The 24702-nt window shown below is 41.9% G+C and overlaps 1 protein-coding gene across 2 annotated transcripts in view; it reads left to right on the plus strand.

Moving 5' to 3' along the window:
• dus1l (dihydrouridine synthase 1-like) overlaps positions 1–24702 on the plus strand; it is a 117816-nt gene that overhangs the window by 74630 nt on the left and 18484 nt on the right. For both annotated transcript variants that reach the window (XM_080043487.1, XM_080043486.1), the window contains exons 10-12: positions 19539–19627; positions 21966–22135; positions 22218–22255. In XM_080043487.1, coding sequence (XP_079899613.1) covers positions 19539–19627; positions 21966–22135; positions 22218–22255 — 297 coding nt within the window. The remainder of the gene's footprint in view (positions 1–19538; positions 19628–21965; positions 22136–22217; positions 22256–24702) is intronic.

Consider the following 24702-nt stretch of genomic DNA (forward strand, 5'->3'; position numbering starts at 1 on the left):
AAACCACAAGGGTACCCATATTTTTGCACAGCCAGTTTTTCACATTTTATTTTATTTCATACAACCAAATACTGCTTTTCAAAAAATCTTTGTTTGGAAAACATCCCAGTACTTAGCTGTTCCTGGTAAATTAAAGACATACCACTTTTATATATTTTTTGTGAAAGCAGAGTCAATTATAATGCCGGCTGAGAGGGGTTCCCAAACTTTTTCATATGACTGTATATATATATATATGTATATATATGTATGTATGTATGTATGTATGTATGTATGTATGTATATATATGTATGTATGTATATATATATATATGTGTATGTATACATATATATATATATATATGTATACATATATATATATATATATATGTATACATATATATATGTATGTATACATATATGTATATATGTGTATATATAAATATGTATACATATACAGGTCCTTCTCATATAACTAGCCTATTGTGATAAAGTTCAATATTTTCTGTAATGTACTGATAAACATTAGACTTTCATATATTTTAGATTCATTACACACAACTGAAGTAATTCAAGCCTTTTATTGTTTTAATATTGATGATTTTGGCAAAAAAGTAAAGAAAAACCAAAAATCCCTATCTCAAAAAATTAGCATATTTCATCCGACCAATAAAAGAAAAGTGTTTTTAATACAAAAAAGTCAACCTTCAAATAATTATGTTCAGTTATGCACTCAATACTTGGTCAGGAATCCTTTCGCAGAAATGACTGCTTCAATGCGGCGTGGCATGGAGGCAATCAGCCTGTGGCACTGCTGAGGTGTTATGGAGGCCCACGATGCTTCGATAGCGCCCTTAAGCTCATCCACAGTGTTGGGTCTGGTGTCTCTCAACTTCCTCTTCACAATATCCCACAGATTCTCTATGGGGTTCAGGTCAGGAGAGTTGGCAGGCCAATTGAGCACAGTAATACCATGGTCAGTAAACCATTTACCAGTGGTTTTGGCACTGTGAGCAAGTGCCAGGTCTTGTTGAAAAATGAAATCTTCATCTCCATAAAGCTTTTCAGCAGATGGAAGCATGAAGTGCTCCAAACTCTCCTGATAGCTAGCTGCATTGACCCTGCCTTTGATAAAACACAGTGGACCAACACCAGCAGCTGACATGGCACCCCAGACCATCACTGACTGCGGGTACTTGACACTGGACTTCAGGCATTTTGGCATTTCCTTCTCCCCAGTCTTCCTCCAGACTCTGGCACCTTGATTTCCGAATGACATGCAAAATTTGCTTTCATCTGAAAAAAGTACTTTGGACCACTGAGCAACAGTCCATTGCTGGTTCTCTGTAGCCCAGGTCAGGCGCTTCTGCCGCTGTTTCTGGTTCAAAAGTGGCTTGACCTGGGGAATGCGGCACCTGTAGCCCATTTCCTGCACACGCCTGTGCACGGTGGCTCTGGATGTTTCTACTCCAGACTCAGTCCACTGCTTCCGCAGGTCCCCCAAGGTCTGGAATCGGCCCTTCTCCACAATCCTCCTCAGGGTCCGGTCACCTCTTCTGGTTGTGCAGCGTTTTCTGGCACACTTTTTCACAGACTTCCCACTGAGGTGCCTTGATACAGCACTCTGGGAACAGCCTATTCGCTCAGAAATTTCTTTCTGTGTCTTACAAGAGGATAAGACACAGAAAGAAATTTCTGAGCGAATGGGCTTGAGGGTGTCAATGATGGCCTTCTGGACATTAGTCAGGTCGGCAGTCTTACCCATGATTGCGGTTTTGAGTAATGAACCAGGCTGGGAGTTTTTAAAAGCCTCAGGAATCTTTTGCAGGTGTTTAGAGTTAATTAGTTGATTCAGATGATTAGGTTAAGAGCTCGTTTAGAGTACCTTTTCATGATATGCACATTTTTTGAGATAAGAATTTGGGGTTTTCATGAGCTGTATGCCAAAATCATCAGTATTAAAACAACAAAAGACCTGAAATAGTTCAGTTGGTGTGCAATGAATCTAAAATATATGAAAGTTCAATTATTATCATTACATTATGGAAAATAATCAACTTTATCACAATATGCTAATTATATGAGAAGGACCTGTATGTATACACATATATACATATATATATATATATTATATATATATATATGTATATATATATATATATATATATATGTATGTATATATATATATATATATGTATATATATATACATTGACATCAGCAAAGCGCTCACCCACACGACGCCACACACGCTGTCTGCCATCTGCCCTGAACAATGTAAACCGAGATTCATCCGTGAAGAGAACACCTCTCCAACGTGCCAGACGCCATCGAATGTGAGCATTTGCCCACTCAAGTCTGTTACGGCGACGAGCTGGAGTCAGGTCAAGACCCCGATGAGGACGACGAGCATGCAGTTGAGCTTCCCTGAGACGGTTTCTGACAGTTTGTGCAGAAATTGTTTGGTTATGCAAACCAATTGTTTCAGCAGCTGTCTCAGTGGCTGGTCTCAGACGATCTTGGAGGTGAACCTGCTGGATGTGGAGGTCCTGGGCTGGTGTGGTTACACGTGGTCTGCGGTTGTGAGGCCGGTTGGATGTACTGCCATATTCTCTGAAACGCCTTTGGAGACGGCTTATGGTGGAGAAATGAACATTCAATGCACGAGCAACAGATCTGGTTGACATTCCTGCTGTCAGCATGCCAATTGCACGCTCTAGGGCTGCACAATATATCGAATTTTCATCGCGATGACGATATTGGCTTCCCACGATGACGTGTACATGAATGTGCGATATTTTAAATGTGTGCTCAGCTGCGAAGCAAATCAATCCCTCCCCAAACCACTCGCTGATCATGTGCCTGTTCATGCTCCAACCTGGCAACCCCAGGTTCCCCGAGAGCTGTCAATCAAAGTCCAGTGGCTCCGCCCCCAAAGTGTGAACAATTTTCTGCCCGCATAGACAGAAAGCACTCCAAGAGCCGCGCGAAGAAGCAAGCTGCTGCTGCTTATCGCGCGAGCGAGAGCAGACATCTGCGCTTTTGAAATCACATACATCCCCTTGTTAGTCTCTTTTTTTGTGTGGGACCGGATTTATAACCCATTATTACATGACACTTTGCCAGGTCTGTTATCCAGCCAGACAGACCGCTGTCAAGAGTATAATGTATAGCGAACGGGTCACCTAAGGACCTACGTCATAGTTTTGATGGATAGACGTCCACAAACAGGGCTACTCGTTCAGAAAACAATGGAATACTTTTTCAACACGTCTTTGCATGTATCAGGAGAGCAGGGAACACAGGAGTCATGGTTAATGTCCGACAGGACTCCAGCAAGACGACGTGAGTACGTTTTGCTTCAGGCTGCAGCCCGCCATGTAAATGTTCGGCAGTCATTTTCTCCGTGAATTGTTATAGATTTTGGGGAATAATGCTTTGTTAGCTAGATGGAGCTCTGGTTAAGCATGTTGGCCGATTTACTGTTTGTACAGTGTGCGAGTCTTGAGTTGTGTTAGCAAAACAGTAGCTCTGTGGCTAACAGCTGAGCCGGAGCCTTCAGTCAGCTGAAGCAGTCTAGCTGGGCGAGTAGACTATTCCACCGTTGCTAGTTCGTATCCTTGGTCGTTCCTATTTGCTGGCGTATTGAACTATGTTTTCATTACATAAGAACCTAGTGGGTTTGCAATGACTATTCCAGTTATTAGACAAGCTCCCAGGGTTGCTAATAACTCCATACAGTCAGTGCCTCAGCGTACACACGACCTGAAGCGAAGATGAAACCTCGCGTTGGGAGTAAAGGCATGAGAGGCAGCAACATTTAACTAACGTGTTGCTGAGTGTTACCTGCCACTTCCCGTCTCCGTCCTTTCAAATTAAATTCCGACATAGTAGAGCCATATAGGTTGTGATTTATTTTGACAGGGCGCAGCTCATAATATACTTATTTTAGTTATACATTGTGGGCACAATTTTATTTAGTTCAAAATCAAGTTTTATACACATCCATCATGCAGGTACAATGAATGGAGTAAAATATTTTATATTTTTGCTTTTAGGAGATGCAATGAGGTCAGGTGAGGAAACAAAGATGTGTTATTCAACAGAAATGTAGCACAAGGAAAAGTTAAAGCAGTGCTCTGTTGATTTGATTTTGAGTAAAGTTTTGGTGCAATATTTTGATTTATATTTTCTTTGTGGAAATGCATTGACTTCAGGTAAATATTTATTATATTTATGCAAATATATGTACATTATCAGTAATATTGCATAGCCGATCACATGGATATGAAAGCGCTGTTATGTTTACGTGACAATCCAATAAAAATATTTTACTCACTACAATTACTGAATAATCGTGGTAAAATATCGTGATATCAATATTGACCAAAATAATCGTGATAATCATTTTGGGCAATATCGTGCAGCCCTACGCTCCCTCAATGCTTGTGGCATCTGTGGCATTTTGCTGTGAGACAAAACTGCACATTTCAGGGTGGCCTTTTATTGTGGACAGTCTAAGGCACACCTGTGCACTAATCATGATGTCAGATCAGCATCTTGATGTGGCACACCTGTGAGGTGGGATGGATTATCTCAGCAAAGCAGAAGTGCTCACTATCACACATTTAGACAGATTTGTGAACAATGTTTGAGAGAAATGGTAATATTGTGTATCTGGAATGAATTTTAGATCTTTAAGTCCATCTCATGAAAATGGGAGCAAAAACAAAAGTGTTGCGTTTATATTTTTGTTGAGTGTATATACACCGTGTTGCAAATTATATTTTTCTCAGATTTTCCTAAATAGTCGATGCAAATGACAGACAGTGTAATTTAAGTCATCAACCGTTAAAGTATGATTCACATTTTATTGAAAAAACCTCCCAATGATAACAGTATTTTTTTTTCAAAAATAAAAAACTCCAAATGCACTGTTCCAAATTATTATGCACAACAGAGTTTCAAAACATTTTGTAGGTTGTAAAGAACTAAAAATGGCCATTTGTTGAATTTGCAGAATGTGGAGGTCATATTTAGTGAAATCAAAAGCAATTTCAATCAAAAACATCTAAACAGGCCAAGTTACATGTTCTTTATCACCTTCACAATTCTTGTATCCATTGAACTTGTGAGTTTTTGGAGAGTTTCTGCTTGAATATCTTTGCAGGATGTCAGAATAGCCTCCCATAGCTGCTGTTTTGATGTGAACTGCCTCATAACCTCATAGATATTTTGCTTGAGGATGCTCCAAAGGTTCTCAATAGGGTTAAGGTCAGGGGAAGATGGGGGCCACACCATGAGGTTCTCTCCTTTTATGCCCATAGCAGCCAATGACACAGAGGTATTTTTTGCTGCATGAGATGGTGCATTGTCATGCATGAAGATGATTTTACTACGGAAGGCACGGTTCTTCTTTTTGTACCACGGAAGAAAGTGGTCAGTCAGAAACTCAACATACTTTGCCAAGGTCATTTTCACCCCTAAAGGGGCCTACCAGATCTCTCCCCATGATTCCAGACCAAAACATTATTCCACCACCTCCTTGCTGACGTCGCAGCCTTGTTGGGACATGGTGGCCATTCACCAACCATCCACTACTCCATCCATCCGACCATCTAGGGTTGCACGGCACTCATCAGCAGTGTTGGGAATAACGCCGTTTAAAATAACGGCGTTGGGTAACGCCGTTCTTTTTTCAGTAACGGCGTAATCTAACTAATTACTTTATCCGTCGTTACAACGCCGTTATCGTTACTGAACGTTAAATGCGGTGCGTTACTATGAATTGATTGAATAAACTGTGTAATCCGAAAGCACCCTGGCTCCATACTACACAAACTGCTAGTAAGGAGACCGGTGGGTTAACAACAAGATAAGCGATTGTTATTTCTTATACTGTTTTAAGATGTGTTTTATTCAGTGTGGATGACATTATAACTGTCAGTTAGCGCCATCACGTCAGTCAGCCGGAGCGCCTGTTTAGTGAAGTTTCTTTTTCTTTCTCTCTCTGTTGTGTGAGCGTGCGCGTTGCCGCAGTAACCACCTATCAATCCACGGTTGAAACTTGCTCTCCCTGAGTTTGTTTGCATCGCCCTTGTGAGTAAGTGCATGGAGTTTCCCGATCTCTATAAATTATAATTTATGCACGTTATTAAACAGCCGCGATTCACCGGTTGCAACAGCTGTTTTGCGTGTCATCACGAGCCGAATATTGCTACTGTTATTTTCCTGGGATCTGTATGCTGCTGTGCATGTTAGAAGGAAATAAACATAGGATAAATCCTTACTCCTCTCATCGTCTCATGCTTCATAGTCTGACGTTTTTGGCCTTATTAAGTGGTGTTTTAGCCGACACCCCTGAAGTGAATCCAGTGATAGCAGATCAGCACGGTACATTCAGCAGTTTCCTCTACTACTTTTGTTGAGAACAAAATAGGCAATCCTACTTGAAGTGCAGGATAAACCTCTTACTGTCTGTTGATGTGCAATAAATATTGAAGGTTATGTAGCCTACAAGTAGGCCTACCTGTCTGTTCTACTCATTTCAACTGACTTGTGAAAACTGCTCAGAAAAATCCAAATTTGTTGACATACAACAACTTTTTTTTTTTACAGTAGGCTAACGCAAATAGTTACTTTCCCTGGTAACTACACTCAACAAAAATATAAACGCAACACTTTTGTTTTTGCTCCCATTTTTCATGAGATGGACTTAAAGATCTAAAATTCATTCCAGATACACAATTGTCCCATTTCTCTCAAACATTGTTCACAAATCTGTCTAAATGTGTGATAGTGAGCACTTCTGCTTTGCTGAGATAATCCATCCCACCTCACAGGTGTGCCACATCAAGATGCTGATCTGACATCATGATTAGTGCACAGGTGTGCCTTAGACTGTCTACAATAAAAGGCCACCCTGAAATGTGCAGTTTTGTCTCACAGCAAAATGCCACAGATGCCACAAGCATTGAGGGAGCGTGCAATTGGCATGCTAACAGCAGGAATGTCAACCAGATCTGTTGCTCGTGCATTGAATGTTCATTTCTCCACCATAAGCCGTCTCCAGCAACTTCGCACAGCCATTGAAGAGGAGTGGACCAACATTCCACAGGCCACAATTGACAATCTGATAAACTCTATGCGAAGAAGATGTGTTGCACTGCATGAGGCAAATGGTGGTCACACCAGATACTGACTGGTTCTGAGTCCCCAGACCCCCAATAAAGCAAAAAAATGCACATTTCAGAGTGGCCTTTTATTGTGGACAGTCTAAGGCACACCTGTGCACAAATCATGATGTCAGATCAGCATCTTGATGTGGCACACCTGTGAGGTGGGATGGATTATCTCAGCAAAGCAGAAGTGCTCACTATCACACATTTAGACAGATTTGTGAACAATGTTTGAGAGAAATGGTAATATTGTGTATCTGGAATGAATTTTAGATCTTTAAGTCCATCTCATGAAAAATGGGAGCAAAAACAAAAGTGTTGCGTTTATATTTTTGTTGAGTGTAGTTACTTCTATTAGAAAATAATTCAGTTACTAACTCAGTTACTTTTTGGAACAAGTACTGAGTAACTATAACTAATTACTTTTTTAAAGTAACGTTCCCAACACTGCTCATCAGTAAACAAGAAAGTTTGTAAATTAGTCTTCATGTATTTCTGAGCCCACTGCAACCGTTTCTGCTTGTGAGCATTGTTTAGGGGTGGCCGAATAATAGGTGTATGCACAGCTGCAAACCTCTGGAGGATCCTACACCTTGAGGTTCGCGGGACTCCAGAGACACCAGCGGCTTCAAATACCTGTCTGCTGCTCTGTAACGGCATTTTAGCAGCTGCTCTCCTTATCTGATGAATTTGTCTGGCAGAAACCTTCCTCATTATGCCTTTATCTGCACAAACCTGTCTGTGCTCTGAATCAGCCACACGTCCAGGAACGTTGGAAGTCACAATAATATATACAGTATAGCTTATATAGGCTATATACTGTATAGGCTATATTACAAATATGCCCGTCGCATTTCTTCACCGTGCTCAGGACAAGATTACGTTTGTGTCCCGCCTTCCCATGCGCACTTCGGTAGAGTCAGAGTGCTGAGGGGTGCACACTAATGAGCATTAGGTTATCATTAAAAATCCAGGTTAATGGCACAAAGTAATAGGTAGGCTAACTTCAGCCTGGCAGACCGTGTACTATACACTATACGTTCCCTCTGTCTGCTAAGCGCCCTACCACAGGGGGGCGGGGGGGAAGAGAGAGAGACGCGCGCTGACAGGATCCAACGTTCACCTGCGCACCTGCTCCTCCGAGGTGCGTGCTGCCCGGTATCGTGCCAAGTTACTGCTGATAAGAAGTGTGTCCCCGCCGGCCAGTGAGCGCGAATGCATCAGTAGGCCTATAGGTGAACTTATTAACACTTCGTAAGGTCGTAAAAAAGTCGGGTCGTCTAGTATTCGGCGTCCAGTAATGGACTGCCCGTTACCAGAGCGGTCATTCAGCTTCAGGGCCTGTGTCCAAGTTGTGTTAATTTAATTTAATTTTTTCGGGTGGAACCAACACTCGCTGTGCTCTCAGAAGCGGCCGGGGCATGCGTGTGTGCAATGGGAGAGAGAACGCTTTGTGTGGAGAGAAAAAAGAGGCACGGGAAATCGCCAAAGCCAATGCAAAGCCTCGACCCATTATGTTGCGAGTCAACATGTCAGAGGCAGGAATCGGCTGTGCGATCGACTTTTTCGCTGTTGCAATTGCAATGCTGAGGAGAGATTGCCAACTGCACTGTCCTTTTACGCGCCGCCGTAATGTTTAGATATCATCATTTGGATCAAAGCCCTTAGGATAATAAGAATGAGAGGCTTTATTTTAACGCTGTCCATGCGGTCGTTGTGATTGTAACTTTGTCGACTGTAAACTGAAACTAACGGAGATCGCAGAAAAATTCACCAGAATGCAGGAAATTAAGCATTTAATGCTCAAAAAATTCTGGGGGAGTACCCCCAGAACCCCACTTATAAAGTGTCACAACCAAATGTTTAATCAAACCTATGTCCTTCAAATTCACGATTTTTTTTTTTTTAAAAGGCTATAAGGATAGGCTACTTTGGAAAATTCTTAAATGTTATTTGCTTTTATAGTTTGTTTTAATAGCGTAATTCTAATCAAATTATTTTATATAAGTAGGCTATTTTATCACGGTTATAGATTGCTAATTTTAACCAGTAGCCTGCTGCTTTGTCTGATAGCACTGCACCTCGCCCAATTTACAGCACCCCCCCTAAGAAAATAGTTCCAACGTCCCTGCACGCGTCTCTTCACAGTACGATGATCACGCTTCAGTTTCTTTGAAATATCTATTGTTTTCATACCTTGTCCAAGGTATTGAACTATTTGACGCTTTTCAGCAGCAGAGAGATCCTTTTTCTTTCCCATAGTGCTTGAAACATGTGGCCTGCTTAATAATGTGGAACGTCCTTCTTAAGTAGATTTCCTTTGATTGGGCTTACCTGGCAAACTAATTATCACAGGTGTATGAGATTGATTTCCATGATCCAAGGTGCCATCGATACACAATATCATACATAAGTTTTATTGAAAAACAAAAAATGTAATGTTTATGACACTTCAATCCAATTTGCATAAAAATTTGGAACACAGTGTGTGTGTGTATATATACACACACACACACACACTCACCGGCCACTTTATTAGGTACACCTGTTCAATGGCTTATAAAAACAAAAAGCTAATCAGCCAATCACATGGCAGCAATTTAATGCATTTATACATTTAGACATGGTCAAGACAATGTACTGAAGTCAAACCAAGCATCAGAATGGGGAAGAAAGGGGGTTTAGGTGACTTTGAACATGGCATGGTTGATGGTACACGGCAGAATGGATCCATACTTTCATGTTGTTTATGCCAAATTCTGAACCTGCCATCTGAATGTCGCAACTGAAATCGATACTTATTAGACCAGGCATGATTTTTCAATCTTCTATTGTCAAATATTGGTGATCCTGTGAGAATTGTAGCCTCATTTTCCTGTTTTTAGCTGACAGGAGTGGCACCCGGTGGGGTCTTCTGTTGCTGTAGCCCATCTGCTTCAAGGTTGGTCGTGTTTTGCATTCAGAGATGGTATTCTGCATACCCTGGTTGTAACAAGTGGTTATTTGAGTTACTGTTGCCTTTCTATCATCACGAACCAATCTGCCCATTCTCCTCTGACCTCTGACTTCAACAAGGCATTTTACGTCCACAAAAATGCTGCTCACTGGATATTTTTTATTTTTCGGACCATTCTCTGTAAACCCTAGAGATGGTTGTGAGTGAAAATCCCAGTATATCAGCAGTTTCTGAAATACTCAGATCAGCCCTTCTGGCACCATCAACATTGCCATGTTCAAAGTCACTTAAACCCCCTTTCTTCCCCATTCTGCTCGGTTTTAACTTCAATAAGTTGTCCTGTCCAGTGCTACATGCCTAAATGCATTGAGTTTCTGCCATGTGATTGGCTGATAAATGAAATTGAACCGCTGTCCCTAATAAAGTGGCCGGTGACACACACACTCACACACACACACACTCACACTCACCGGCCACTTTATTAGGTACAACGGTTCAAATTCTTGTTAACACATATAACACATATAATCAGCCAATCGCATGGCAGCAACTCCATGCATTTAGGCATGTGGACCTGGACAGGACCGAACCGAATAACAGAATGGGGAAGAAAGGAGATTTAAGTGACTTTGAACATGGCAATGTTGATGGTGACAGATGGGCTGATCTGAGTATTTCAGAAACTGCTGGTCTACTAGGATTTTCACACACCAAATCTCTAAGGTTTACATAAAATGGTCTGAAAAAGAAAAAATATTCAGTGAGCAGCAGTTGTGTGGAGGAAAATGCCATGTTGTCAAAGGGTCAGAGGAGGATGAGCAGACTGGTTCGAGATGATAGAAAGGCAACAGTAACTCAAACTAGAAAATCCCGCACGGGCCCCCCCGGCGCCGACCGCCAGCCCCGCATTGGCGGAGCCTAACCCATCAGCCGGGCTCAAACGCTTCTACGAACCGCCGCTACGCGCAAGTTGTGGCCAATTGAAGGTTGCAATCGTGGCAGATCTGCAGAAAAATGGCTGCTTTTGCAAAGACGTTTTAGTTAAGGGTGGCCATGTTTTTTGAGCTATTTCGCTAAAACTTTATACACATGTGTATGTTGGTCCCCTAATGCTGTGTACACAATTTGGTGATGATAGGTTGGAAATCCACAATGTAGATGTCACTTGACTGTAGTTCAGGTAACGCAAATTATGGAAGGAAAAAAAAAATCATGGCTGACCCCTGTGGTCCAAGAGGCTTTATTACAGAGCATTGTGAGCTGTACATGTGTTAAGAAATTTCAACTCAATCAGAGTCAGGGGCAAAAGGCATGACCTGTCAAACCCTATGGGTTAATCCCAACAAGCTTTGAGGGACATGCTACTAGGGGTGTAAATCGCTGCTTTCATCACGATACGATATTATATAGCTGTATGTTTGAGGTGGTGGTCGGAGGGGCCGTTGGCGCTGAATGGCAGCTACGCTTCCGTCAGTCTGCCCCAGGGCAGCTGTGGCTACTCTCGTAGTTTACCACCACCGGTATGACTGTGTGTGAACGAATTGAATCAGGAACCCTGTAAAGCGTCTTTGAGTGCCTAGGCAATAAAGCGCTATATAAAACCTATCAATTATTATTATTGATATTAAATCGATTCATTAGACAACGATATGATATTTGCCGATATCTAAAATCTGCTGCGATACGATTTCGATTCGATTCAGGGGCCTGAGATCGATATGAGACGATATTATATGCCCATTGAACACAAGATGGCCTATCTCGTTATCTAACAATACATGTTGATAATAGAATAGCCTTCTTAATTGTTTGTATAATTTTAAACAATTTTTATGCATTCTGAACACTAAAGATCTTGAAATTAACAGGATAAACAACAAATTTAAGCTGCTACCTCGGCTATTTCCCTCTTTTTGATGACATTTTATTTAATGTCAAGGGGACTTCCTTATAAAATACCTCTATCTATGTAAAATACAGCTAAAAAATATTAGCTTGAATTATTTGATTGAAAGATTAATATCTTTCATAAGCTTAATATCATTCATAAGATTAATATCTTTCATAAGATTAATATATTTCAATCTCTTACTATTATTCATATCTTAAGGTGTAGTGGCAGTAAACAATGCTTGGAGTGACATTTGAGTAGTTTTGGGCCGTGTGGGGTTTCAGGGCACAGGACTGAATTGGTGGATTCCTCGCTAGCTTAGCTCATTAGCCTAATAGAGCTATCCTCTTTAGCTGAGGCTGCGGTGGCTTGTAAATTCACCCCGCGGAGAGAGTGACCGCCCCGGGGAGCGCAGGAGCTTCTCACCGCTGAGAGAGCAGCCGAGCCGCGCATTCTTGGAACTTTACACTGCGAGCCACGCAGCGCAGTGCTGGACAGCCCGCGGGGATAACAGCCGAATGCCCCGCTAGCTCGGCTGCTAACCCCGCGAGCCTGTCGAGCGGCGCGCTGCCCCGGTAAGCGCCGGCTCGACTGCTCTGTCAGCGGGGATATATGATCCTCTGCCCATGGTGCAAACACAGACAGGTCTGTTACCGATGGTTTCAGTGTCCGAAATGAACTTTGATAATCATAACAAGCGTGAAAAGCCTGCTGCGGTCGGGCGGAAATGGTGTCACAAACACCCGGGCAAGGACATTGTCAAAATAAAAGCATATACAACATCGATTTGTATCGATGTTTGGACGTTGTATCGATTCAGTTGGATCGTTCGCAAATCGATGGATCGATCTACATCGATGGATCGTTACACCCCTACATGCTACCACATGTCTTTTGCACATATCCAGCAAGTTGTATGATGATATGACCTATGGTCAATGAGTTATGGCCAATTTGCTGATAAGCCCCATCCGTGTAAACGTTTTGGTCAATGGCGGCCATGTTGTTCAAGCTATCCATGTAGTCTAAGCTATTTATTCATGTGTTTTAGAGTCCGCAAAACATTTTTTCCCAGCTAACTCACACAAAATAGATCGGCTATTGAGCAGCTGCGCTCTCTCTCTCTCTCTCTCTCTCTCTCTCTCTCTCTCTCTCTCTCTCTCTCTCTCTCTCTCTCTCTCTCACACTCTCACTCACTCACTCACTCACACACACACAACAGCCTGTGTGCGCGCAGTTTCGCTGTCTACGTTCCAAAAGCCGGCTCTATTAGGCTACGGACCTGGTTCCGCTATATTCAAACCCCAGAAATCAATAACGTTTGAGCTTATCGATACCGCTATGGAGTCCAGTAGATCACATGATGTAATTTTAAATATCGAGTAGAGTCGGGTCATCTTCAACTAATTAGGCCTACTTTGGCGAATTATTCCATCACTGGTCTGCATCATAGACTGTAAATTGTTGTACCTTCGACTGTCTTGAAGAAACTCCTTCAACCCGCTTCAACTCTGTCTCCAAAAAAAAAAATCCGTCCTCTGAGCCGCTGCCACCCATGCTGCAGACGGGCTCGGCACCGTCTCATCATTCATTCAAAGCAGCGGTGATCAACAAACGCAAACGAGAGACTGTGTAGCAAGTCCCGCAGTTAAAAAATGTGATAGTTTTTAAATTCATATTAAAATCTGCAGGATAAGAACTAGTTGGCTTTAAAAAAAAATCGCAAACGGTTCAAACGTGATGTGTTCAGGTCGGCTCAGTAAAATGATTATTAGGCACAGGTCAATAAAATGACATCATGATGTGTTCAAATGTAACATCAAGAAAAAAAGAAATTTTAGTTTTTCGTGAGAAGCTTGAATAATACAGTTTGGGTGAAAAACTTGTTTCCCCAGCAATATAACATCAGTGTTTCACCCAGCGCTTTATAGTTAAGGCGACCGCCTTAGCAAAACCAGCCCCCCGCCTTGACTACTGACCGACCAAAAAAATTCAAAATTAAAAATTAAATCTTAAATTTTTTTATTTTTAGTGCTGCACAATTAATGTACTAGCAAGCGCGATGTGTGATTTTTCATGGTCAGAAATGCGCGAAAGGCCGTGATTTGCGGTAAATAAATGTGCACATATGTCTCCAAGCGTTTCTCTCTGCTCAGACTATCAGCTGCTCTGTGTCAGGGGCTCTGCGCGCGCGACTACGACATGTACGCGGGAGAGTAAACGAGCAGCAGCAAACCGAAATTTAACCGGTGGCGATAATAAACGCAGTGCGGTTCTATGGGGATATATTTAGCTGAACAGAAAGAAGTGCTTTGCAAAGCTAGACTAGTTTAAGACTCCACATCACCGTGGCAACACAACTTATCGGCTCATACAGCGCAGAGAAAAGTCTGATACATGCATGAGAGTGATGGCCCAGGCACCTTTCAGTAAGTTTACAGAAGTGCACACTGTAACTGTCTTTGAAATGCATTAGTCATTTTCAAACAGCATGCTTGTGTAGGCCGACAAGATTAATTTTTCTGAATTTTAAATGCTGCTTTATTTTTATGTTTTAAATTTGGAAATACATGTTCCAAAACAACCAATAACCTCTGCATTTAAAAAGAAATCAAGCAAGTAGGATAATAATAACCATATATGAATTAATCGCATCACAGTATGCCTATTGACCACAATAATCTCACAACAGCCCCCCATCCAAAAAGGAACTTTAAAAAGCACTTTGATGTGCATACACATGTTAAGTGTATGGTCCATTATTTTTATTTAGTGTCTGCATGGTATTGCACCAAAACAGTAGAATTTCTTTAATTGTATTTTTTTTGTCTGCATGTTTGCACAAAATGTGCACATATAAAACAAAATTGCACAAGTGTAAGGTCAGTGTCATTCAAATAAACAGAACTATTTCTTTAGTGCGCATTGGCATCTTTGAGCAAAATACCCCCAAAATTTTCGACGCGCCTCCTGTACGGCTAGACAGTGACCACCTTGACTAAGACATTTCCTGGGGGAAACACTGAACATTATTAGTAGGCCTAAATATGGAATTTTGACCTGTTTAAAGTCCTATCCTTAGCTCTTCTAATCTTATAAGCAATTAAAGCAATAATACCAGTTCTCTTTTAACAAAATAATAGAAAAGTATCAATAAAGATTTGGATTGTGTAGTCTTTATAATGGTATCAATATGAATAGAAATTAATGATCCCCCTCCCTACTTACAGTATAACTGGGTAATAGCTTTAACATGGTGGACTTTAATAATTTTATGGCAGACTATCACTTTTTCACACAATGTGAGTTTTCTGAGACCCCCAAAACCAGGCCAGGTGCATGGCAAAAAGAGGCCCTTTTACAATGCTGCAGCAGGACCAAGCGCTTGGTGTAGTGTGATGTCATGATATCTAGGCTTATATGAATTGTTGTTGGTTGTATGTGGTCAGGATGAGACAGAAAGCAGTGTTTGCATTTAAGAGATAAGGTTCGCTAAAATGTATAATTTAATTAGCCTATATATATCATTGTTTAACAGTTTTTTTGGGCAAGTGAACACGACATTCGGGCAAGTAAAACATTACCTGTACTTGCCCTATGGGCAAGTGCTTTTGAAACCTTAGTGTCAACCCCTGCAGTGAAATTTGAGGAAGTTGTGGTAAAAACCCTGTTTTTTAGTTTATGCTAATTTGCAAAAAATATTCCCAGGTGGATTATTTGGTCCCAGAGACTTTTTTGTAGAGCACCCTAACGTACATCTGTGTAAGAAATGTCAAGTCAATCGGACCTACTGTGTGCGGGGCGTGGCCTCCCAAAGTGTTTTCAGTCAGGACTTTATAACAGCGCCCCCTTGTGGAAAATCAAGAAACTGAATAATAGCACACCCCGTGGGGTAGGGACAACGGCGTGCGTTCTACGTGCAACGGTGTGGGAGGAGAAAGCGCTCGAAAATGTGGCATAAGAATAAGTATGGTGGATAACAATAAGTTGAGGGCCCGTACTTAATAACCAGTTGTTACAACCAAGATGTGCAGAATACCATCTTTGAATGCACACACATCCAACCTTGAAGCAGATGAGCTACAGCAGCAGAAGCCCCCACCGGGTGCCACTCCTGTCAGCCAAGAAAAGGAAACTGAGGCTATAATTCGCACAGGCTCACCAAAATTTGACAATAGAAGATTGGAAAAATCTTGCTGGTCTGATGAGTTTCCTTCCTCAAAGACTTGTTTCTTGCGTTCAGGCGTCTTAAAAGCACAAACAAGTTGTTCACATCATCATCAACTTTTGCCTTTTTTAGTTGTTCCAAAGAATCTGCCTTATCTAACTGACCATATTTGTTTATCGTCTCTCTTGCGTGACATTTTATAATAATTTCATTTTTTCATTTAACTTTTATTTATCCTCGAGAGACCAATTGAGGGGTGACCCTCATTTTCAATGACGTCGAGTTAACAAGAGTAGCCTAATATATATCTCCTTTGCTGTGCGCTAGGGAGAAACAGACACGCTGGCAACTTGTCTGGTATCTAATTGGTGATTGCAGGATGATTTGGATGCAGCAGCCTATTTGAATGAGATGCTGCTAGACTCTCGGCCGTTTGCGAGGCAAAAATAAATAATTAAAAGGACTCGGCGCATCACTAGGCTACATAATAGGCTGGCCTGATGTGAAACTTCTCTAAAATATAGGCTACTTACTCAGGCTCGCCAACATAAAACAGACGCGCACATAGCCGCAGGAACATATTCTCAACAGGAGGTGCTGAAAAAAAAAGCTCAGCCTGCACTTGTCTCGCAACTCGCTACTCTGATAAATACAAACTTCACCAATGAAATAGTGTTACATGCAGCGGTGATGTTTTTAATATAAGACAGGGTTTTCCCCTACAAATAGGTCGTAAAAAGTCGGGTCGTCTTATATTTGGGGTCTAATATTTGGCGTCCAGTAAGGGAATGCCAGAGCGATCATTCAGCTTAAGGGCTTGTGTCCACCTTGTTTCTTTTCTTTTTTTTAGGGTGGAACACTGGTTGTGCGCTCTGATGCGGCAGGGACATGCGTTTTTGCGCTGGGAGAGAGAACGCGGTGGGATGAGACTATAGTAGGCTATAAAAAGGCACGGGAAATCGCCAAAGAGCTCAACATCCCAAGCATTGAATTCAAAGCCTCGACTCATTATGTTGCGAGTCGACGTGTCAGAGGCATGAATTGACAAAGCGATCAACTTTTACTGTGGCTTTTTTGCTGCGGCACTTGTAGTGCTGAGGAGAGCTTGCTGCAATTAGCTAATTTGCATCAAAGCACTTAGGATGATAAGAATTAGAGGCTCTATTTAAACGCTGTCCATACGGTGGTTATATTAACTGTGTCGGCTGTATACTGAAACTGAAACTAACGAGGGGGGCGGCTGCTTCACTGTACAGTTCCATAGTTGTGCATTCAGTTTGGCGACATGTCTCTGTGTTTTTGAACACTACTTGTTCCAAAAAAGTAACTGAGTTAGTAACTGAATTACTTTATAATAGAAGTGACTGGTTACCAAGGAAAGTAACTGTTTGCGTAACTGTAAAAAAGTTGCTATATGTCAAAGAATTTGGATTTTTCGGAGCAGTTTTCACAAGTCAGTTGAAATGAGTAGAACAGATTCAATATTTATTGCACAACAACAGACAGCAAGAGGTTTGTCCTGCACTTCAAGTATTTTGTTCTCAACAAAAGTAAACATTCTTTGACCTCAATGAATTTGAAGTAGGCTAGTGCTTATATCTCCACCTTTGTAGTAGAGGAAACTGGTGGATGTACCTTGATGATCTGCTAATATCACTGGATTCACTTTAGGGGTGTCGGCCAAAACACCACTTATGGCCAAAAACGTCAGACTATGAAGCATGAGACGATGAGAGGAGGAATAAGGATTTATCCGATGTTTATTTCCTTCTATAAAATGCACAGCAGCATACAGATCCCAGGAAAAAGAACAATATTTTACACTCCGCTCGTGATGATGACATGTTAAACAGCTGTTGCAACCCGCGTATCGCAGCCGTTTAATAACGTGCATAAATGATAACTTATAATAGAGATCGGGAAACTCCAAGCACTTGCAAACAAACTCAGGGAAAGCACGTTTCAACCGTGGATTGATAGGTGGTTACTGCGGCAACTTGCACGCTCACACAACAGAGAGAGAGAAAGAAAAAGAAACATCACTTAACAGGCGCTCTGGCTGACAGACGTCACTGCTGCTAACTGAGTTATAATGTCATCCACACTGATTAAAACACATCTTAAACCACTATAAGAAATAAAATCGCTTATCTCTTTGTTAACCCACCCGGTCTCCTCACTAGCAGTTTGTGTAGTATGGAGCCAGGGGGGCGTACGGATAACACAGTGTATTCAATCATTTCATAGTAACGCACCGCATTTAACGTTCAGTAACGATAACGGCGTTGTAACGACGGAAACCGTTATTAGTTAGATTACCCCGTTACTGAAAAAATAACAGCATTACCTAACGCTGTTCTTTTAAACGGCGTTATTCCAAACACTGATGAGGTTTGAGTTGGTCTAGTTGGTCAGGATAATCCTTTCCCGGGCCCCTGACGTAGGCGGTTCACATTTTGTAGCCCAGCTCAATCCTGGAGCTGGGCTGACACCAGTTTTTCCAGCCCGGAGGTGGCTCTCTAGCGGTGCGAAACCAAAAAACTGTCTCTAACTTGGCTCTAGCTCCGAACTAGCTTCGATTTTGCGTCGGTGTGAAAGGGGCAAGAGTGTAGCCTTTAGCCTAACAAATTAAAAATGACGCGCCGCCCTGAGATGATAAAGTATAAAAGCACTCATTTTGTTTGCAGTTCTTAGCGCTGTGGACACGTGCCTTATACGTCCATGGTTTATAGTTAAAGTATAGTTTAAATCCGCACGCGAAATGCTCATTTCTGTTAGTGCGTCTATGGCGTTTCCATTCATATGTTAGGATTAAGCTAGCAGACTTTTCTTCTTTTTATAGCCCTCCTTATTTGACACATGTTGTTGAAGTAGTTATGCGGGGCATTAATTGGGCTTCTATGACGAACTGTTTTGTGCTTTGAATATTTATACATTTAAATTGGCTATGGTCTTATTTGGGATGTCTGATTCAGCTGACTTAGCAGCGGAGGCTATTCACATATCGCTAGAGGGTCGGGGGTCACTGAACGATGACGCTGATTCGTTAGCCCGTTTGGAGGCGGGGCCGACCTGCTTCGGCCATACTCAAAAGTAGGTCTATCCTGAGCGCAGCTAGGCGTGGTAAAAGTGGTCATGGAAAATATAATCAGCACGGCCAAAAATGCTTGTGGAAAAAATGCCATTAGAGTCTTTTGGATCCAGTTTGTTAGTGACTTAAACCCATTTAATGCGTGTTACTAGGACAACCAGGCATAGTGTGTTGTTGAAGGATAAAATCTACACAGACTGGAACGCCTACAGAATAAAGGGAATGTGGTGTAGCCTGTGTTCTGTCCCAGTATCTAACTATATGTGTGTCCTCACAGGAAGAGATAGCTAAAAGAGAGGATGCAGAAGAGAAGGAGGGCAGCCTCCCATTCCCCCACTGGATCTGCCAGCCGTACGTCAGACCAGCGTGAGTCAACCCTATTGGTTGTTTTCTATATTTTTCATTATAACCATTTCACTGAGACGGTGTACATTTCAGACATAGTCAAGGTTAGGGCTGGGCGATATGGACCAAATCTTATATCACGATATAGGTAATTTTATATCACGATATGGATATATATCACGGTATAGTATTTTTCCTTTAAATTCAATGGATTACAGTATGAATTTTCCTGCAGTATTTGCTTAACTAGTGAGCAAATGTCTGGTAATACTTTAACTCCAGCTTCAACACAAATAATATTTTCAAGTTTGACATGTTTTAAAGTTACATAAAACCAGCCTTGCTGGCTGTGGGATTAAGCCCTGAGTAGATGCTAAATATGTCATTGTTAGCCAGCTAGCTCACGAGAGCTAACCCATTTAGTTTGCGGCTTAAAACAAGCCAACTCTGCGTCACGGCAACAGCACGCTGAAGCACCGCACACAGCAGCAAGTTTCCTTTGCCCGATGACATTTTTGACCATTAATACCAGCTGCTCTGCCACCGTGACACGGAGTTGGTTTGTTAACTGTAGTGACGGCCATAGATAGTAAATAATATGGATGTAGCATCTGGGCTGACCTCAGTTATTCACACGGCATCCAATAATCCTGGTTTGTGCGCGTCGCCATCTTGTGAGATTTTTACTCCGCCTCACTCCTCTTGCCGAAAAGGGGAATCAACGTCACGTCGGGGGGAGGGAGATAGCTGACGTATACCTCCGAGGGAGGGACAACGGGCGGAGAGCTGTCACTCAAGAGATCACGCCAATACATTTTAACCTCCAAAAGAATAAAAACTAGCGTGGGCCAAAAAAATTCACCCCCCTCAGTGTTGTCATGGAGATATGACCTAAACATACAGACTAAAATAGTTTTGTGGCCCAGGCTGTAAATAGGTTTAATAAGACTTTGAAAACGGCCTATCTAACAAGTGAGTCAAAGAAAAACTGCTCGTCTTGGCGCCACCCCCAGTGGCACTTTCTGGTTACTACAGTTGTAGGTCACTTCCTTATTGGATGCCGGTAAAAATCGCTGAGGTTGGGGCTTGGTGACGGCGCACAGGATCTAGACAGCTAGAGCAACAGATGAGGCTTCTTCTGTTGAGGGTAGAGAAGATGAATTGCAGCCCAGACCTCTGCTGCAGAGCCCCCTTGTGGCGCGGCGGTGTAACTGCAGTGTAACTGTAGGGACTCGGAGGGACAGCTGCCTCCCGCTTATCTATGCTCCCGCCACATGAACTTTTTTTCTCCGCGGTATAAACGGTATGGCCAAATCTCTCCCGGTAGACACTTTCATCCTTTCATCACTTTCGTCCACGATATGATACCGTCATATCGCCCAGCCCTAGACAAGGTCAACTCCACAGTAAAACAATTGTGGATGGTATAAAAATGAAGCTGGGTACAGTAACTACTTTTATTTTTTATTTTTTATGACTGATAACCGACACTCAAACGGATCATTAACAGTAACAGCCAAGTTCTGCATCTATTCTGCAGAATATGTCTTCTCCATTCTGTGTATGTGTGTGCCTCAGTGCTGCCAGGGTAGCCGCAGTTCCTTGAAAAGTCATTACATTCAATTTCTTATTTGTTTTCTTTCTATTTTTCTAGTTTAATTGTTAAATTTCTGTTTTATTTTACCGGTATTTTTAATCCTCTAATTATAATCCGGCAAATCCGACACCTACGCTAGAGGAAGTAGGTTTACGTCTGTGTGTTTGATCCGCATTTTAGCGTAGAAGAATGTGTCCCTAGCTACTAGTGGTGCAACGGATCACGGTTGATCCGCGTTCCGTACGGACCAACCCTCACGGTTCAGCACGCACGTGAACCACAGTTTGGGTGAATATGAAAAAAGAGTAAAGCCCACTGTGTGTTCACTTGATTGGCGCATGTGTGATACGTAACATTAAGTGGCGAGTGGAGGGAAGAATGTGGGCTACTGTAGGCTACTGACGCAAATCACACAAGACATTAGGCTAGCCTCCTTGTGTTATGACAATATTTATTAATTTATATTTGGCTGCTCCTCGGTCAGCATATTTTAGTTTCAGTTTCGTTTTTCATCTCCGTGTCAAACAGCCGTTCACTCAGCTGATCTGCTTGAACCTCGCAGAGCCGACAGCGAGAGTCAGTCTAAAGTCAGCGATGATCACTCTCACAAATCAAAAACCCAAATTATGAAAATAAAGCTGTCTCTTCCTCCCTCTATCTGTCTGCCTATCTTTCTATCGCCACTGCACACCCAGTCACTTCTATCCATGCTTAAAGGATGCAGGAATATTCCATATTAATCTCACTGACTATGCCTCACAGGCCAAAGGAGCTAACTGCCAACAGTAACGGCCATAGTTCTGAGGTGAAAAAGGCGGTGTGTCAGAAGAGAGCGCTGGAAGACACAGACGGAACAGCCAACACACTCTCCAAAAACAAGCAGAAGAAGAGATCCAGAAACCCCAACAAGATATTTAGTCCCGAGCTGAAACGTGAGTACAAACTCTTCTGGTTGGAATCATACAAGGGAATGCTACTGAATCTGACATTGTCCCCTCTTCTGTGTCCCTGCAGCCAAGTACATCAAATGTGAACAGTGTGGGAACCCGAAGGTAAGCAGTCATTCGATAAATGGTTACAGTCGGGTTGGGTGGTATCCAATTTGTTACCTTTTAAACCTTCCTTAAATTATACCCAGGTATACAATATTACTGTTGTGTAATAACGTTGGCTGTTTTATTTTATTTTTTAAATTATATATATATTTTATTTAACTACTTCAGCCTATTTCTTAAAGTCTATCGACTAACACTATGTTTTACAAGCTCACATTGAACTAATCACGATGATGTTACCTCAAATACCCATTTCAACCTACAGCACTTGAACTCATCACCATGTAGCGTTGTGTTTGCCAAGAGGCTGTGTGAAGCGCAGCTGCGTAAGAATGAGCGAGTCTAAACAGCTTTGTCCTTTTTTGAGCTTACTTTTGACAAATTAAGGGTAGATCACTTACAGGAGTTCTATCATCTGTCAACCTCTTGACCAAAAATGTAGTTGGGAGCGGGCTGGTTCCTCTTAGCAAGTTTTGTTGTTTTGGCCTAGCTTGTAGCAGCTCATAGCCCTTAGCTGCTATGCTAACTAGGTTAAGATGTCCGATCAACTTTGCAGAGGAATGATGTAACAAGTGATTGCGGTGCCATTAATGGACAAGAGCTTTACTTTAACCTACCGATCACATGTTGGAAGACTTCATATATCAATATTTTTTACCAACAGGCCACTAGGGGGAGGCAGGGCATCTATCACTTTCCTGCCGAGATTTTATAAGTACAGTACAGCAAAAGTCCAATTTGCTAATAAGCCCTGCCCCTTCGTAAACGTTTTGGTCAATGGCGGCCATGTTTTTCAAGCTATCCTTCTAATCTTTTACAGACATGTGTATCATAGTCCCCCGAGGCTTTGTGAGAAATTGTCGAATGTCGATACAGTAAAATTCGAGAAAGTTGTGGTGTGAAACCTGTTTTTCAGTTTTTTCTAATTATTAGCGAAAAATATTTCCACATTGACTTTTCTGGTCCTAGAGGCTTTTTTGTGTTGCTGACTGAGTGGGCGAGTCACTCACCGGGACACCAATCCTCCCTTTTAATGGCCCATCGCAATATTTTTCTACTTCTTTTAGCAAACAGATACAAGGGGGGTATTTCTTAAACATTTTCCATCTGTATTTTTGGCAGTTGGTTCAGTTAATAGTACAGCAACTGCTCGTAATTTCTGCTTTGCTACATGGCTCCGGAGTCTGTTTTCTACCCCTTTGTATGACGACCCCGCCCACGTTCAGAAGGTACTAATTGCGGTGGAAAACGACCCCTGCTGCTACCAAACCAAGTTTAGTAAAGTCTAGTTGAGTCAGTAGAGCTACATGTGCGGTGGAAAAGCGCCATAAGAAGTCTGGCTGACTTAATAACATGACTTTACTGGAACTGAACTGATTGTTAATTTGAATCAAGTGTGTTGACATCTAGAACATGCAGGGAAGGTGAACACAGTGCAATGCCTTATTAGATATAAGATGACATTCCTGCAATACCAGGGGCTTGAACTTAAAACCTTCTAATTCCAAAAGAAGGTGCTGATCTCAGTAAGTAATTGGCTGAGTGATGACACGACTGGCATGCACGACATTGAGTAGACTATAGGCAGGACTGCATGGAAAAGCTGAGTTTAAAACTATTGTCAAAAATGTATTAATCGCAAGAAAGTAATGAGAATTTCTGTTATGAATTTTTAAAGAAATAACCAAAATGCTCACTCCAGCTGCTAAGGGGCAGCCAAAAAAAATTACCAAAAGGTAGTGTTTCCACCACGGACCTTTGGTTTCCCACAGCGCTTTATGGCTAAGGCAGCCGCCTTAACAGTGGCAGCCCTCACCTTGACTACCCTACCCACCGAAAATAAATAAAAAAAGTTTTTTGTTTATTGCTGCACAATTAATATACTAGCAAGCGCGATGTGTGCTTGTGCATTGTCATAACTGCGCGAAAGGCTGCGATTTGCGGTGCGTGCGTGCATGCATCTGCGGCTCTGCACACGCGACTACGGCATGCATGCGGGAGAGTAAATGAGCAGGAGCAAGCCGTCATTGAACAGAAAGAAGTGCTGTGCAAAGCTACGATAGATTAAGAATCCACATCACCGTGGCAATACAACCTATATATCGGTATGAACCAAACCCCAACCACAGTGAGTTCTACCAGCATCCAATTATTTATTTATTTTTATTTATTTATTTAACTTTTATTTATCCTCGAGAGACCAATTGAGGGGTGACCCTCATTTACAATGACGTCGAGATCAAACAAATTCAAAGGAAAAACAACAATACATAAACAATATTCAATGCAAATACATCAAATACACAACAACAGGTGAAGAGAAAAACAATTGAGACATTTACACAGTGGTGAAGAGTGGCAGCAATTCAAATGAAATGGGTGAAAGTACAATATAGCCTGATTAAAACAGTTACAGGTAGAGTTTGGCAGATTTAAGATAGTTT

The sequence above is a fragment of the Ammodytes marinus genome (assembly GCF_949987685.1).
Source record: "Ammodytes marinus genome assembly, chromosome: 16".
NCBI lineage: Eukaryota > Metazoa > Chordata > Actinopteri > Uranoscopiformes > Ammodytidae > Ammodytes > Ammodytes marinus.